We start from the raw sequence: 17821 nt of genomic DNA on the forward strand, positions 1-17821 counted from the left end.
CTACTGCAAGTGTACGGTGTCAAGTTTTAGTACTGGTTTGAGAACAGATATCGATCCCACGAGGAGTAATTATTTGAAACTGTATATTAATTACCATAATTTACATAGTTCAACTTTATTTAGAAAAATCAATGAGATAGTTTATTATAAATTCAGAGAAAATAATGAATTATCTAAATCTTGTGCACACAGTCGAGCTTCAGTGAGTAAAGCAATCTAGAGATATGATTTCGTCGAGTCTTCCCTATGCTAAATTAGAATTGACTAACATATTATTAATTTGCACCATATTCATCAACCAAAAACTCACAATATTTTCTATTACCTTTTTCAAATGATAAATAGAACTGTATTACCTATTACTGATTTCAATATTTCTATTCAAAATCATGTAACACATAATAAACGCAAACAAGGTTCTTTTTATAGATTCACCAGAGTTATATGTCTTTTGCACGTTATAAACAGTTGACGATGTGATTTCTCCTGTCCTAATTTCGATCACCTATCTCGAGTATTAGATCAGTCGAATTATAGCCAGTAATTCAAAAGCATTAAAGACGAGAAATCACAAATAAACACGATGAATTAATTCAATTAAAATTCAAAACATCAATAACCTAGGTTCGATCAAGACTACGTCAATCTCTAGAAAATAAAATTAGTTCATACTCGAATTTAAATCAATACAAAACTTGTTTGTAACAATTAAAAACGTAAAAGTAAAGAACCAAATTAGAAACATGTTGAAGAGAGATGAAAGTGCATCTCCGTGTCCGGATTCAGTGTCTTTATGCTAATTTCTTCACGTTCCGTCTTCCGTGCGCTCTCACTTTTTCTCATTTTCTCGAGTGATATATCGGCTGTGGCAAAAATTTAGAACCCCTTTCAAAGCCCACGTCGTAACCTATTTAATTCTGATATTTGCGTCGCGCGCATATGCACGGGTTCTTCTGTATGTGAGTTTCATCTTTCGCGCATATGCGCGCCCAAGTCCCGCGCATATGCGCGAGACTCTCTGTTTTGCTTCTTGTCTCGCCTGTCTTGCGCGCATATGCGAGTCTTTGACTCGCGCATATGCGTGGGTCTTGCTGCTTCAATTCTGGGTAATGCTCACACTTTTCTTCTAAGCTTAATTTTTCGCTTATTTTCCAAGCCTTACCTAGATTCCTGCAATCACACTAAAAATAACAAAAAATGCATAATTCTGCCCAAGAAAACTAATAGTCTAAATGCATTATAAGGATAATTTAGGTGCACAAAATGCACTTATCAAATCCCCCCAAACTTAAATTTTTGCTAGTCCCGAGCAAAAATAATAATAAAATAAAACATTAACTAGATTAGACTAGACACATCCTAAAGAAAGTAACTGAACGAACAAGAATTGTGGAATAAAAGGATAACCACTAGCCTCAGAGATTACAGTCTCCATCATATTGAATCAAACACATGCCACATTACTCATCATATCCAAATGCCACGATAAGTTCATAATTTTTATCTCAAAAAAAAAAATTCTGGACTCCTCGACATACATGTAATTAGCAAAGCCATTGATGCACACAGTTACCTTCACAAATCAACAGGACTTATAGGGTAACATTTGGCTAAACAAAATGGCAATCTGAAGACAATAATTAACCAAACAAAGTCCAATATCATGAGATGCGCACATGTACACAATCAAATTCCATATCTATCGACGGCATTTTTCAAGTGTCCATAAGCTTAACTTTGACAACTCTTCTCCATTAGTATACTGGGTACGTGTGACTTGGTTAATAGGTCTTTTAAGCTTATAACGTTAGGCTACGGCTAATGGCTACAAATGACGATAGGGAATCAAAAGTGAGAGAAACAAACCAGATTATATTTCAACACCTATCTCCCATTTCTCATGTTTCACCTCCAATTGGATCGTCACAACATCTTCACCATTGTTTTTTCCTTTTCATATCAACACGTCATACTCCTTTATTCTTTATTCAACTTCTTTCTTCTTCTCTCTCTTTTTTTTCTTCACAAATGATATTCTTATACGCGCACAGGGGAGAAAAACTTTTGTAGTGATAAAAAGATTCATTCTCTCTCAATTTTCGGAAGGTACTAGTGTCTATGCTCAAAATTTGGTAGTTGAAATGGGGATTTAGAAATGATACGAATGGGGGAAGGAACAGAACAATCATACCTCTCATGACGAGCGTCAGTTCTCGCCGTCCTCATCATCGACATCCTCATCCATGTGTTGGGGGTGGTTCTTGTGGAGGAGGTCCAGGATACTGAGGTGGCCATGTAGGTGGCATGGGAAACATCGGATCCTCTGGACCTATAAGTGGGAACCGCTGAGCAAGCACGGAAGTGAAGTCCATCATTTATCCCATGAAATGGTCAGTGCGGTACTGAAGCAAATCCAGCACCTGGCGCTGCTCAACCAGTAACCTCTTTTGATCCTCCATCTCTGTCTCAAGTCTACGAAATTGGTCTCCCCTGCGTTGTCTGGCTGTCTCAGGTGGTGATGGCGGTGGAAGCTGTAGCTGTGGGAGCTCCTCTTCATCTGGATACTCGTGGTGAATATAAGAGGCAGCTCCAAAGAAGGCAACAATGGGGGACTTTGGCTTAAGCACTTGCTCATCAGGCGACCATGACGCGCCGGCCTGTCTACATAGATTAGTAACAATATGAGTGCACGGAAGAGCGACCATGGCTCACCCTGTGCCAAATCTCAGAATCGACCCATAAATAATTTTCCCCAAGTCAACAGATTTCCTCATCATAATAGCAAAGACAAGTGCAACTTTGTCTTTGGTCACATCGTGGTAGTGCGAGGACGGGAGAATCTGGGCTAATACGAATGATGTCCACGCACTTGCATTGGGGCCCATATCGGATTTCTTTAGAGAAATTGGACCACTCGAGCTCATTTTCCATGCAGCACCTGCCTGACAGACGGTCCGAATGACCTCTAAATAATCAACCCCCTCTTCTAGAAATTTACTGTACTCGTCTTGGTCGAGGCTAGGCATCTAATAGATCATGTTTATCGTTTGAGTGCATTGGGGCCCATATCGGATTTCTTTAGAGAAATTGGACCACTCGAACTCATTTTCCATGCAGCACCTGCTTGACAGACGGTCCAAATGACCTCTAAATAATCAACCACCTCTTCTAGAAATTCACTGTACTCGTCTTGGACGAGGCTAGGCATTTGATAGATCATGTTTATCATTTGAGTCTCAAACGATACCAATTTACCTCTCACTAATACTTTCGACTCGTCATGGCGTATCCGCAGATTAGCATAGAACTCCCGCACAACTGAGATCAAAGCATCTAGAGGAGGGTGAGCAAATTCAACTCATTGTCTTCATTCCAGTTCATTCACAATCACACCACGTGGAATCGATAAATTAAATCCCCTCTCCAGGATGATGGACCGAGTCATAGAGCTCTCATAAATTTGTTGGGCTTCCTCATTCCAAAATCGGTGGGTATCAAAACTTGCGGAAGAAGAGGCACCCTTCTTTGATTTCTTTTTCGACGCCATATAAATTAATAATGCAAAACTCACACCCACACACTAAATTCAACAACTAAAGAGCCAAACTCCGCCAATCTCACCCCAATGTTCGTAGCAATTAGAATCTCACCACACCAACTAATCCGGTTAGCAATACAATATACGACCCAACCACAAACTACTAGAGAACAACAACTAGTGCCCAATTCACAATATTAAAGGTTCCTCAAATAGATCGAACACAATTCCTAACTAAAATCAAGATTTGAATGAAAGTTGGATAAAATCCTTAATTGCACCAACAAAGTGACCGGAGCTTGGAGTGTTATCGGAAGTTACGGCAGTGGTTGAAGCGTTGGAGTTCAATTTCAGGACAGGGCAGCATCGGCTGCTGTATTTTAGGGATGGGAGGCAGCTGTGTGCTTTCTTTTTTTTCTGAAGAAGGGTCTGCGTGTTTTTTATATATATATAAGGCTGTGCGCATATGCGCGTCTGAATCCAGCGCGAAGGCTACTGTCCCGCGTGTGGTCTTTCACGCATATGTGCGTCCATGAGTGGCGCATGTCCGCCGGTGTCTCTGCCTTTCGAGTATAATTGACTTGCCTTCTCGCGCATATGCGCGCTCTGAGTGGCGCATATGCGCGGCATCTTCTGCCATCCGAGTTGGGGATTCGCGCACAAGGCACACTGTCCATCAGTTTTTTTTTAATTAAATCACCTGTAAAAAACAAAACACTTAAATTAATACTTGAACAGAGAAAATTAAAATTAACAACTAAGGAATTGAAATAAAAAAAATAAAATGGATGCTAAAAATAAATGTAGGTTGCCTCCCACACAATGATTGGATTATTGTCATCAGCCCGACTGTCACTAATCCTATTCATGTTGGGTTGTATGATTTCTTGGATGCCCTTATTTCCAGCAGTTGATAAGTGCATTTTATGCACTTAAATTATTCCTATATTTCATATAGATTGTTAATATTTTTGGGCGGAATTATGCGCTTTTGTTGTTTTTGGTGTAATTGCAGGAATCTAGGTGCGGATACAACACGTGCTGAAAACGAGCTAAAATGGCGCCTAGGAGAAGAAGTGTGAGCAATACCCCGAAGGTTGGAATGCAGTAAGCCCCGCGCATATGCGCGACTTATTCCCGCGCACATGCACGTAACTGGTAGAAAGATTAGCGCATATGCGCTCCCAAAGCAGCGCACATGCGCGTACCATACAGTGAGTCTCGCGCATATGCGCCGCTCATGGCGCGTATATGCGCGAGAGAGAACAGGCGAAAACCCGAGAGCAACGTGCATATGCGCCGCTTATGGCGTGCATATGCGCGCAAGAAGAAGATCAGCACCCGAAGCACCCGCGCATATGCGCGAGTTTGTGCCGCGCATATGCGCGAGTTGCGCGGCGCGATTTTCAGAAATAAAAGGGGTTCGGCGTTGATTTTAAAAGGGGTTCCGAAATATTCTGAGTGTAGCCGTCATACCACTCGAGAGAAAGGAGATTAAAAGTCAGAACACGGAGCACGGGACACGAAGAACGGAGATAGAAGACATTGAATCCGGACACGGAGAAGCACTTTCATCTCTCGCCACACGTTCTTAATTCGTTTTCTTACTTTTACGTTTTCAATGATTACAAACAGGTTTTGTATTGATTTAAATTCGAGTATGAACTAATTATATTTTCTAGAGATTGATGTAGTCGAGGTCGAACCTATGTGAACGACGATTTGAATTTTCATTGAATTATTTCATCGTGTTTATTTGTGATCTCTTGTTTTTAATGCTTTTGAATTACTGGCCATAATTCGATTGATTACATAATTGAAATCTAACACTCGACAGAGGGGATTGAAATTAGGACAGAAGAAATCACATCGTTAGATATTTATAACGTGCAAAAGACGTATAACTCTGACGAATCCATACAAGAACCTTGTTTACTTTTATTACGTGTTACATGATTTTGAATAGACATATTAAAATCAGTAATAGGTAGTACATTTCTATTTAACACTCGACAGAGGGAATAGAAAATATTGTGAGTTTTTGGTTAATAAACATGGTGCAATTTAATTAAATGTTAGTCAATGTTAATTTAGCATAGGGGAGACTCGACGAAATCATATCTCTAGATTTATTTCCTCAATGAATTTTCTGCTTGCGTGCTAGAATTACAGGAATTGTTATTTTATTTGAATTGATTTTAAACCAACTATTTGATTTGTTTAAATAAAGTTGAGCTATGTCAATTGTGGTAATTAATATACAGTTTTAAATATTTACTCTTCGTGGGATCGATATCTGTACTCTAACCAGTACTAAAACTTGACACCGTATACTTGCGGTAGCGAAAACACGCAACAAGTTTTAGGCGCCGTTGCCGGAGAGTAAACTATTTAATTGCATATTGATATCATTACTAATTAGTCTTTACTTTAATTTAGACTTTATTTTATTTTATTTTATTTGTTTTGTTAATCTGTAATCTTTTTGTTTTGTAGTGCATGCGAAGATTTCAAAATCCCGACTTGCTGATTTTTTATCCGAAAATCGTAAGAACTACCAGGAGATTAAGGAAAGCAAGGAGAGACGAAATTAAAGCAATGGCTGAAAACAGAAATAATCAGAATGAGCTCCCAAGAGAGGTGCCAATCAGGGAACATTTCCGCCCAGTCATAAACGGTTACTACTCTGGAATAGCTCGTGGAACTATTGCTGCTAATAATTTCGAGCTAAAGCCCGCACTCATCAACATGGTTCAACAGAACCAATTTGGAGGAGCAGCCACCGCAGATCCCCATCTTCACCTCAGAACTTTTCTGGAGATCACGGATACGGTAAAAATTAACGGTGTTTCTGACGAAATTATTCGATTGCGCTTGTTTCCGTTTTCTCTCAGGGATCATGCTAGGAGCTGGCTTCAATCTCTACCGCTGGGAAGTGTTACTACTTGGGCAGATTTGGTTACGAAGTTTCTGTCAAAGTACTTCCCTCCTGCTAAATCTGCTCAGCTGAAAATAGATATCACCAACTTCAGGCAAAGAGAATTTGAAGTGTTATATGAGGCGTGTGAGCAATACAAGGAATTACTCAGGAAGTGCCCGAATCATGGCTATGCAGATTGGGTGCAGATTGAGTTATTTTACAATGGTTTAGATGGGCCAACTAGAGGGAATGTGGATGCAGCCGCCGGAGGTACTATTTTTTCTAAAACACCTGATGAGGCCTATGGTTTGCTTGAACAGATGACCATCAACAGTTATCAGTGGCGAAGTGAAAGATCTGGATCAAGGAAACCTGCTGGAGTGTATGTTGTAGACCCAATCACATCACTTACTGCACAGGTTTCGGCATTGACCGTACAGATTGCAGCGATGAACAAGCCAGGCCAATTACGTCTGAGGTAGCATTGGTGACTGCTTAGGAAGAGCCAGTTATGGAGGAAGCTCAGTACATCAACAACTGTGGCTTTGGAGGTTATCGAGGTAATCCTCCCCCTAATACTTATCATCCAGGTTTGAAGAATCACGAGAATTTCTCTTATGAAAATAACAAGAACGTGTTGAATCCCCCACCGGGGTTCAATACACAAAAAGGGTAAGGAAAGCCATCGTTTGAAGATCTAGTTGGTAAATTTGTGACTGAGTCTGGGAAGAAAATGGCGAGAACTGAGTCTCGTCTTGATAACATGGAGACACACATGGGTAATATGGGTGCCACGATGAAATCCTTGGAAACACAGATTGGGCAACTAGCCAATGCTTTAAAAGATCAGAACCGAGGACAGTTTCCCAGCAATACTGAGGTGAACCCTAGGGAACAGTGCAAGGCTGTCACACTGAGGAGTGGCAAAGAAATTGGGGTTCCAGAGCCTACCGAAGAAAGTGTAGAGGTTACAGTTGAGGAAGATGAAGGCAAGAGCGAAAGTGTTGGAGAAGAGAAAGTAGAGGAACCTGAGAAATTACTTAAACAGCAGCCCTTACCGAAGGTAAATCTTCCATATCCACAGAGGTTCAAGAAGAAAGGGTTGGATGATCATCAGTTTGCGAAGTTCCTGGAAATTTTCAAGAAATACACATCAACATCCCATTTGCCGATGCATTGGAGCAAATGCCCAATTATGCTAAGTTCATCAAGGATGTGATGTCCAAGAAGAGAAAACTTCAAGAATTTGAGACCGTAAAGATGACTGAAGAGTGCAGTGCAATACTTCAAAGAAATTACCACAGAAACTCAAAGATCCAGGGAGTTTTACTATTCCTTGTGTTATTGGTGGTTCTAGAGTAAATAGAGCTTTATGTGATTTGGGTGCTAGTATAAATTTAATGTCTTTTTCTATTTACAGGACTTTGGAGCTTGGCGAGGTGAAACCTAGCACTATTACTTAGCAGCTGGCGGACAGATCACTTACCTATCCACGAGGGATAGTAGAGGATGTGCTGGTAAAGGTAGACAAATTCATATTCCCTGCTGACTTTGTCATTTTAGATATGGAAGAAGACCAGGAGACGCCACTTATCTTTGGAAGGCCATTCCTAGCTACCGGGAAAGCCTTGATTGATGTGCACAAGGGCGAGCTCACATTGAGAGTAGGTGGAGATGAAGTCGTGTTCAACATCTACAACACCATCAAAGGACCAAATGAGGTAAGTACTTGTAAGAGTATTGATATAATTGATTCATGTGTACCTCATGTTGGTGCAGGAAAGTTGACAAAAGACTCTTTGGAGAGATGCTTGTTGAAATCAGCTTCTACACTAGATGAAGATTATTGGGATATGCAAGAGGAGTTACTTGCTCTCAATACACTACCTAAGGAAAAGAGTGATACCCAACTTGAAGAGTTACTCGAGGATACAAGTAAAGAGGTACCAAAAGCATCCCCTGTATTGAAGGATTTACCGAGTCACTTATGCTATGCTTTCCTAGACGAGGGTTCGTCACATCCGGTAATTATATCTTCTGCTCTTACTAGTGATGAGAAAGATAGGTTGTTGAGGGTGTTGAGAGAATTTAAATCTGCTTTAGGATGGACAATTGCTGATATAAAGGGGATTATCCCTACTATTTCTATGCATAAAATCTTTATGCAGGAGTTCTATTCTCCCTATGTTGATCATCAGAGGAGGCTGAATCCAGCCATGAAAGAAGTTGTGAGGGCTGAGGTATTAAAATTGCTAAATGCTGGTGTTATTTATGCTATATCTGACAGTTCTCGGGTTTCACCAGTACAAGTAGTGCCTAAAAAGGGAGGCATAACTGTAGTTAGAAATGAGAATAACGAATTGATTTCAACTCGTCCAGTGACTGGTTGGCGAGTGTGTATAGACTACAGGAAATTGAATGATGCGACTAGTAAAGATCACTTCCCTCTTCCCTTTATTGACCAGATGCTTGATAGAGTAGGTGGTTATCATTATTATTGCTTTCTAGATGGTTATTCAGGCTACAATCAAATTGTCATAGCACCGGAGGATCAAGAGAAGACTACCTTCACTTGTCCCTACGGTACATTTGCCTTTAGGAGAATGCCATTTGGACTTTGCAATGCACCTGCTACGTTTCAGAGGTGTATGATGGCCATATTTTCTGACATGGTTGAGGAGATAATGGAGGTTTTCATGGATGATATATCTGTCTTTGGTTCATCCTTTGATCACTGTTTGCATAATTTGACCCTTGTTTTGCAGAGATGTCAGGAGAAGAATTTAGTGTTGAATTGGGAGAAATGTCACTTCATGGTGCAAGAAGGTATTGTGCTTGGGCACAAAATTTCAGCGAGAGGAATGGAAGTGGACAGTAGCCAAAGTTGTGGCAATTGAAAATCTCCCACCACCAAAGAATGTGAAAGGGATCAGAAGTTTCTTGGGACATGTCGGGTTCTATCGTCGTTTTATTAAAGATTTCTCTAAAATTACTAGACCTTTATGTAATCTGTTAGAGAAAGATTCTACATTTATTTTTGACGATGATTGTTTGCAGGCGTTTAACAAGATCAAGACAGCTCTGACTTCCGCACCTATCATGATAGTGCCTGACTGGAAGGAGCCCTTTGAGCTCATGTGCGATGCAAGCGACTATGCTGTAGGAGCAGTATTGGGACAAAGGCGAGACAAGATGTTCAAGACTATCTACTATGCTAGTCGTACACTTAACGCAGCCCAACAGAACTATACAACCACTGAGAAAGAGATGCTAGCAGTGGTGTTTGCATTTGACAAATTCAGAACATATCTCATTGGCACAAAGGTAACGGTTTTTACTGACCATGCAGCTCTTCGTTACCTGTTTGCCAAAAAGGATGCAAAGCCCAGGTTGATACGACGGATACTCCTACTTCAAGAATTTGACTTTGAGGTCAAAGACAAGAAAGGTTGTGAGAACCAGGTGGCTGATCACCTGTCACGACTAGAACTGGAAGAAAGAACTGAAGGTGGAGCTATCAACGAGTCGTTCCCAGACGAACAACTCTTCAAGGTAAATGTTACACATCCTTGGTTCGCAGATATAGCTAATTTTCTTGCTGCAGGAGAATTACCACTAGATTTAACTTACCATCAAAAGAAGAAATTTCTTCATGATGCCAAGTTTTATCTGTGGGACGATCCTTTCTTTTTCAAGAGATGCGCTGATCAGATAATCAGACGATGTGTATCAGAGGAAAAAGCGGGTACAATTCTAGAGCAGTGTCATTCCTCACCCTACGGTGGACACTTTGGAGCATCTAGAACAGCAGCTAAGGTATTACAGTCAGGTTTCTATTAGCCTAATTTATTTAAAGACAGTTATACTTTAGTCAAGTCATGTGATAAATGCCAAAGAGTTGGCAATATTTCTAGACGACATGAATTACCACTAATAAATATTTTGGAGGTGGAACGTTTTGATGTCTGGGGATATTGATTTTATGGATCCATTCCCATCCTCTTTTGGTCAATCTTATATTTTACTTGCTGTTGATTATGTGTCAAAATGGGTGGAAGCAATCGCCACCAGTACTAATGACGCTCGAGTTGTTGTTAAGTTTGTCCACAGGAACATCTTCACAAGATTCGGAACGCCTAGAGCCATTATCAGTGATGAAGGTACGCATTTCTGCAACAAAATTTTTAACTCACTATTGGCCAAATATGATGTGAAGCACAGGGTGACACTGGCATACCACCCGCAAGCCAATGGGCAAGCAGAGATATCCAACCGGGAGATCAAACAAATATTAGAAAATACAGTGAAGACAAACCGGAAGGATTGGACGATCAAGCTAGATGATGCATTATTGGCATACAGGACTGCATATAAGACACCTATCGGGATGTCGCCTTATAGGTTGGTCTTTGGGAAAGCTTGTCATTTACCTTGGTAACTGGAGCACAAGGCATTTTGGGCTGTCAAAAAATTAAATTTTGATAAGGGAGCATCAGGCGAACAACGACTGCTGCAGCTGAATGAGAAGGAGGAGTTTAGGAATGATGCATACGAAAATGCCAAGATATACAAGGAAAAGACCAAGAGATGGCATGACAAACAGATTCTTCGACGACTTTTCGAACCGGGGCAACATGTGTTATTATTCAATTCCCGACTGAGGCTGTTTCCTGGTAAGTTAAAATCACGATGGTCTGGACCATTCACAGTGGAAACAGTGTACCCACATGGGGCAATTGAGCTAAAATGCAAAAAATGGTGAGACATTCAAAGTCAACGGTCAGAGAGTCAAGCATTACTTTGGGAATGAAGTGCGACACATGGACAACATCCCACTGCGAGAACCAAAATAGACTGAAGAAAGTCAGGCTGATGACGTTAAACCAAGCGCTGTGTGGGAGGCAACCCACATTTATTTATTTTTGCATTCATTTTATTTATTTTATTTCGATTCTATAGTTTATTAATTTTAATTTTCTCGTCTCAAGTATTAATTTGCATTTTGCTAATGTTTTTGCAAGTATTCAAAAAAAAAATCGCGAAGGACAGTGTGCCCCGCGCACATGCGTGACAAATTTCCGCGCACATGCGTGACATTGGCCGAGGGTTCGGCGCATATGCGCCACTCCGAGCGCGCATATGCGCGATATTTACAGAGAGTTCGGCGCATATGCGCCAATCCGAGCACGCACATGCGCGACAAGACAGAAAGGATGGCGCATATGCGCGCGACTCAGTATAAGAAAAAAAATTTTGGTATCGCGATTTCAGAATTCAGAAAGCAGCCTCTCTCTCTCGACAAACCCTCGCCGCAGCTCTTCACGCTGCCGCCCGCCCTCCCTCGAAACGCCACGCCGCCGCCCTCCCTCTGAAAGCCAATCACACTTCAATTTTTTGGTAATTTTTTGTGAACTCAAGGGTTTATTCAGATTTTTGAATCAAATCTTGAAATTGGTGTAAATCGATATTGGAAATTGGTGAGATTGTGTACTGGATGCTCTAAATTGAAGTATTCTGTGACTGGGTTATATGTTGCATTGCTTATTGGAATAGTTGGCGTGGTGAAATCATATTGTTCAAATTTGGGGGTCCGATTAGCTTCGATTGTGGTTTCTGTTGGTTGGGTTTGATTGTGTGATTGTGATATTTGTTTAATTGATTGATGGCACCAAAAAAGAAGTCAAAGAAGGGTGCTTCTTCCTCTTCGAGCTTTGATTCGCACCGATTTTGGAAATAAGAAGCACAACAGGTGTATGAGAGCTCGATGACTCGGTCGATTATCCCAGAGAGGGGATTTAATTTATCAACATTACGTGGTTTTATTGAGCATGAACTGCAAAGAAGACAGTGGGTTGAATTTGCTCAACCACCTCCAGACGCTGTGATTTCTATCGTGAGAGAGTTCTATGCCAATCTGCGGATACGGCATGATGAGTCAAAGGTACTTGTGCGAGGAAAATTGGTATCGTTTGATTCTCAGACGATAAATACGATATATCAAATGCCGAGCCTCGAAGAGGACGAGTATAGTGCATTCTTAGACGATGGGGTTGATTATTCAGAGGTAATTCGGACTGTGTGTCAGGCAGGCGCCGTATGTAAAATGAGCGCGAGTGGTCCAATCTCACTGAATAAATCCGAGAGAATCCTAATGCAAGTGCGATGACGTCATTCATGTTGGCTCGGGTTCTCCCATCCTCACATTACCACGACGTAACCAAAGACAAAGTTGCGCTTGTCTTTGAGATTTTGATGGGCAAATCTGTTAACTTGGGAAGAATAATATATGGATCGATCATGAGAGCCGGCATTGTATTAACCCCGGTCGCCTTGCCGTGCCCCCACATTGTTACCGAACTCTGCAGACAGGCCAGCGTCTCTTGGTCGCCTGATGAGCAAGTACTTAAGCCGAAGGCTCCCATCGTTGCGCCCTATATGCCTCCCGTTGATTCAGATGACGAGGACCTTCCACAAGCACCGCTTCAACCACTACCACCACCGGCAGCAGCCAGAGAGCGCAGGGGAGACAGATTGAGGCGATTAGAGATTGAGATGCAGGATCAGAGGAGATTACTAGTTGAGCAGCGCCAGGTGCTGGATTCGCTTCAGTACCGCACGGACTATGCCATGGGTTATATGATGGACTTCACGTCCGTTCTTGCTCAGCGGTTCCCACCTTTAGGTCCAGATGATCTCATGTTTCCCCAGCCACCTGCTTGGCCACCACAGTATCCACCACCGCCACCACAGTATCCAGGACCTCCTCCACAGTACCCGCCCCAGCACATGGATAAGGATGTCGATGATGATGACGGCGAGCACTGACGCTCGCCGTGTGAGGTATGCATGTCCCATTTCTTTCTTGTTTATACATTGAGGACAATGCATATTTTAAGTTTGGGGGGGTGATTTGATTATTTGATCTGAGAGTTGATTTGTTGCTTTGATGTTATTTGCTTTATTATTTTTTATGTTTATTTAATTTTAAAAAAAAATTAATTCAGTCTTTATTTTTATTTTCGTAGTCGTTAATTGTTTTTTTTCAGAATTGTGGAATTAAGGTAATAACCAAACAATGATGAGAGTTGACCCGAAATTCATGTTCTCCTTGATTACGAATCCGAATGCATGCTATCTTTACTTAACCGTTTACACATCAATTCACGATTGCTATGATTGTTGATACACCCGATGTCGAGAGAGTGTTCATGTGGTTTGTGATTTGAAATGAATGAATGGACTCCAAAACCTGCATGTTGATTACCCTTTGTTGAGTTACATGTTCACTAACACAAAAATGATTCAGGCAGTCTTTGATTTATGTTGGGCCTATTTTCCCTTGAATAAATTATCACTTGTTAGCCCTTTGAGCCTAAATGAGAATGAGATGTGATTTGTTCTGTTTGAAAACCCGAAAACATGATCTGTCTGTGTTTGTTGATTGGTTAATTGAAAGTAGTCTAGAACTTGGCTTGGCACTCTTCGAGGCGAGATACGGGTATTGTGTGACTTAGGGATGATTTAGGCGATTTTTGGAACGTTTGAGCCTTTCAAGCCTACCCATAACATCATATACACCCTAGTGTCCCATGTTTGAGCTTAATGAAAATAGAATGGAGTGTGCCAAGACACACAAAAGCCCTACGTCAACTACCAACTTTTGAGCATATACACTAGTGTCTACCGAAAACTGAGAGAAAACGAACATGTGTATCACTGCAAAAGTTCTTCTCCCTTGTGTGCATATAAGAATATCATGAAAAGGTGAAAAGAAAGAAAGAAATGTTTATTTAAAAAAAAAGGGAGAAGTTGAATAAAGAGGAAAAGAGTATGACACGTGATGTAAAAAGGAGGGCAAAATGATGAAAATGTTGTGGCAAGGCAAGTGGAAGTGAAACAAAAGGAAGGAGACGCGTGTTGAAAAATGAATTTGTTTGTTTTCTCTCACTTTTGACTCTCTACCTTCATTTGAAGCCATTAGCCATAGCCTAACGTTATAAGCCTAAAAGACCTATTAACCGAGTCACACGTATCCAATATACTAGTGGAGAAGAGTTGTCAAGGATAAGCCTATGGACACTTGAAAAATACTGTCGATAGACACCGGATTTGATTGTTTACATGTGCGCATCTCATGATATTGGATTTTATTTGGTTAATTGTTGTCTTCATAGTACCACTTTGTTTAGCCAAATGTTACCCTATAAGCCCTGTTGATTTGTTAAGGTAAATGTGTACTTCAATGATTTTGCTAATTACATGTGTGTCGAGGAGTCCAGAATTTTATGAGATGAACAAGCTATGAACTTATCTTGGCATTTGGAGTGGGTAAACGAGAATAGCAGAACACACACGCACATGAACTTGAGTAATTTGGCATGTGTTCGATTCAACATCATGGAAACTGTAATATCTGAGGCTAGAGGTTATCCGTTTTATTCCACAATTCTTGTTCGTTTAGTTTAGTTTAGTCTAGTTAATGTTTTATTTATTTTTAGTTTTATTTTTGCTCGGGGACTAGCAAAGGTTTAAGTTTAGGGGGATTTGATAAGTGCATTTTATGCACTTAAATTATTCCTATATTTCATATAGATTGTTAGTCTTTTTGGGCGGAATTATGCGCTTTTGTTGTTTTTGGTGTAATTGCAGGAATCTAGGTGCGAATACAACACGTGCTGAAAACGAGCTAAAATGGCGCCTAGGAGAAGAAGTGTGAGCAATACCCCGAAGGTTGGAATGCAGTAAGCCCCGCGTATATGCACGACTTATTCCCGCGCACATGCGCGTAACTGGCAGAAATATTGGCGCATTTGCGCTCCCAAAGCAGCGCACATGCGCGTACCATACAGTGAGTCTCGCGCATATGCGCCGCTCATGGCGCGCATATGCGCGAGAGAGAACAGGCGAAAACCCGAGAGCAACGCGCATATGCGCCGCTTATGGCGCGCATATGCGCGCAAGAAGAAGATCAGCACCCACGCATATGCGCGAGTTTGTGTCGCGCATATGCGCGCGTCGCGATTTTCAGAAATAAAATGGGTTCGGCGTTGATTTTAAAAGGGGTTCCGAAATATTCTGAGCGTAGCCGTCATACCACTCGAGAGAAAGGAGATTAAAAGTCAGAACACGAAGCACGGGACACGAAGAACGGAGATAGAAGACGTTGAATCCGGACACGGAGAAGCACTTTCATCTCTCGCCAACACGTTCTTAATTCGGTTTCTTACTTTTATGTTTTTAATGATTACAAACAGGTTTTGTATTGATTTAAATTCGAGTATGAACTAATTCTATTTTCTAGATATTGATGTAGTCGAGGTCGAACCTATGTGAACGACGATTTGAATTTTAATTGAATTATTTCATCGTGTTTATTTGTGATCTCTTGTTTTTAATAGCTTTGAATTACTGGCCATAATTCGATTGCTTACATAATTGAAATCTAACACTCGACAGAGGGGATTGAAATTAGGAAAGAAGAAATCACATCGTTAGATATTTATAACGTGCAAAAGACGTATAACTCTGACGAATCCATAAAAGAACCTTGTTTACTTTTATTACGTGTTACATGATTTTGAATAGACATATTAAAATCAGTAATAGGTAGTACATTTCTATTTAACACTCGACAGAGGGAATAGAAAATATTGTGAGTTTTTGGTTAATAAACATGGTGCAATTTAATTAAATGTTAGTCAATGTTAATTTAGCATAGGGGAGACTCGACGAAATCATATCTCTAGATTTATTTCATCAGTGAATTTTCTGCTGCGTGCTAGAATTACAGGAATTGTTATTTTATTTGAATTGATTTTAAACCAACTATTTGATTTGTTTAAATAAAGTTGAGCTATGTCAAGTGTGGTAATTAATATACAATTTTAAATATTTACTCTTCGTGGGATCGATATCTGTACTCTAACCATTACTAAAACTTGACACCGTATACTTGCGGTAGTGAAAACACGCAACAGCAGTTGACCTTCAACTTCCATGGTCATCTTTCCTCGTTTCATGTCAATGATGGCTCCAACAGCAGCCAATAATGGTCGTCCTAGAATGACGTGAACGTTCTGACTATTCTCCATATCGAGTACCACGAATTCTGCTGGAACTTTCAATTTGTCAATCTTAAGTTCAACATCTTCCACAATGCCCAATGGCACCTTCACCGATTTATCTGCCAGAAATTCTGTGGGTTTTATCCTGGTTAGTCCAAGTTTCTCATAGAGAGAACTTGGCATTATATTCACGCTTGCTCCTGAATCACATATAGCTTTTTTCACTAATTGACCCCCTATTTCACATGGTACAATAAATTCACTGGGGTCTTGCGGCTTATGAGGGAGATTTGCTTGTGTTCCTTCGATAAATTCACCTTCCACCTGATCTGCAAACTCATTATTAATGTGTAGGTTCTTGAGTTCTTCAAGACCTTTTCTCTTTTGAAATTCAGCTTGTAATTGTAAAAATATCTGGGGTAGGGAAATAAAGAAAAATCTATGCATGAATTTGAATTATACCTCTCATATTTCTTACCTCGGACTCTTTTGGTTGGAGTTGGCTTTTCATCCCTGGACAGGTGTGGGTTTAACCTCTTTCTCTTCTCTGCTTACCACACCAATCTCCTCATGCTGGATAAAAACGGCATTCACTTCTCTCATATTTGGGTCTGCAGTCTTTTGTAATGTGCCTGACGGTTGAAACTTGAGTTGTTTTGTAATCTGCCCAACTTGCGTCTCCAAGATTGTCAAAGAAACACCAATATTTGCCATGTGGATCTCTAGGTTATCAAGCCAAAGACTCGGTCCTAGCCATTCTCTTGCCAGATTCAGCAACAAAAGTCCCAGTTAAATCCTCAAATGATGGCTTCCCTTCCCCATTTGATGTATTGAACCCCGGTGGAGGATTCAACACATTCTTATTATTTGCATATGAAAAAGTCTCATGATTTCTCAATCCAGGGTGATAAGTATTAGGGGGAGGGTTACCTCGATATCCTCCATAGCCTCCAAAATTCTTGTTGTTGGTGTATTGGACTTCTTCAAGAAAATGTGTTTCTTCAACAAAAATTGGTGCACTTTCACTCTCTGTTGTGCTCACCTTGTTCATAGTTGCTAATTGGGTGGTTCGTGTAGAAACTTGGGCGGTGAGTGATGTAATTGGATCCACAGCATAGACTCCAGCTATTCTCTTTACTCCTGACATCTCAGACGATCATTGGTAGCTATTAATAGTCATCTACTCAAGCAAGTCGTAGGCTTGAGCACGAGATTTGGCAACGATCGTGCCACCTATCGTTGCATCCACTGTTGTCCGTGTCTGTCCAGTCAACCCATTATAAAAAAGCTCAATCTGTA

At 40.7% G+C, this 17821-nt stretch overlaps 1 protein-coding gene across 1 annotated transcript; it reads right to left on the reverse strand.

Annotated features, from left to right (window-relative positions):
- Window positions 1-14435: 14435 nt before the first annotated feature.
- Window positions 14436-17236, reverse strand: LOC140827117 (uncharacterized). The gene is made up of 3 exons (XM_073189724.1): window positions 17057-17236; window positions 16444-16936; window positions 14436-14446 (listed from the first exon to the last, which is right to left on the reverse strand). The coding sequence occupies exons 1-3, from the start codon at window positions 17234-17236 to the stop codon at window positions 14436-14438; spliced, it is 684 nt and encodes a 227-aa protein (XP_073045825.1).
- Window positions 17237-17821: the final 585 nt, after the last annotated feature.

Source organism: Primulina eburnea, chromosome 3 (assembly GCF_022965805.1).
Source record: "Primulina eburnea isolate SZY01 chromosome 3, ASM2296580v1, whole genome shotgun sequence".
Taxonomy (NCBI): Eukaryota; Viridiplantae; Streptophyta; class Magnoliopsida; order Lamiales; family Gesneriaceae; genus Primulina; species Primulina eburnea.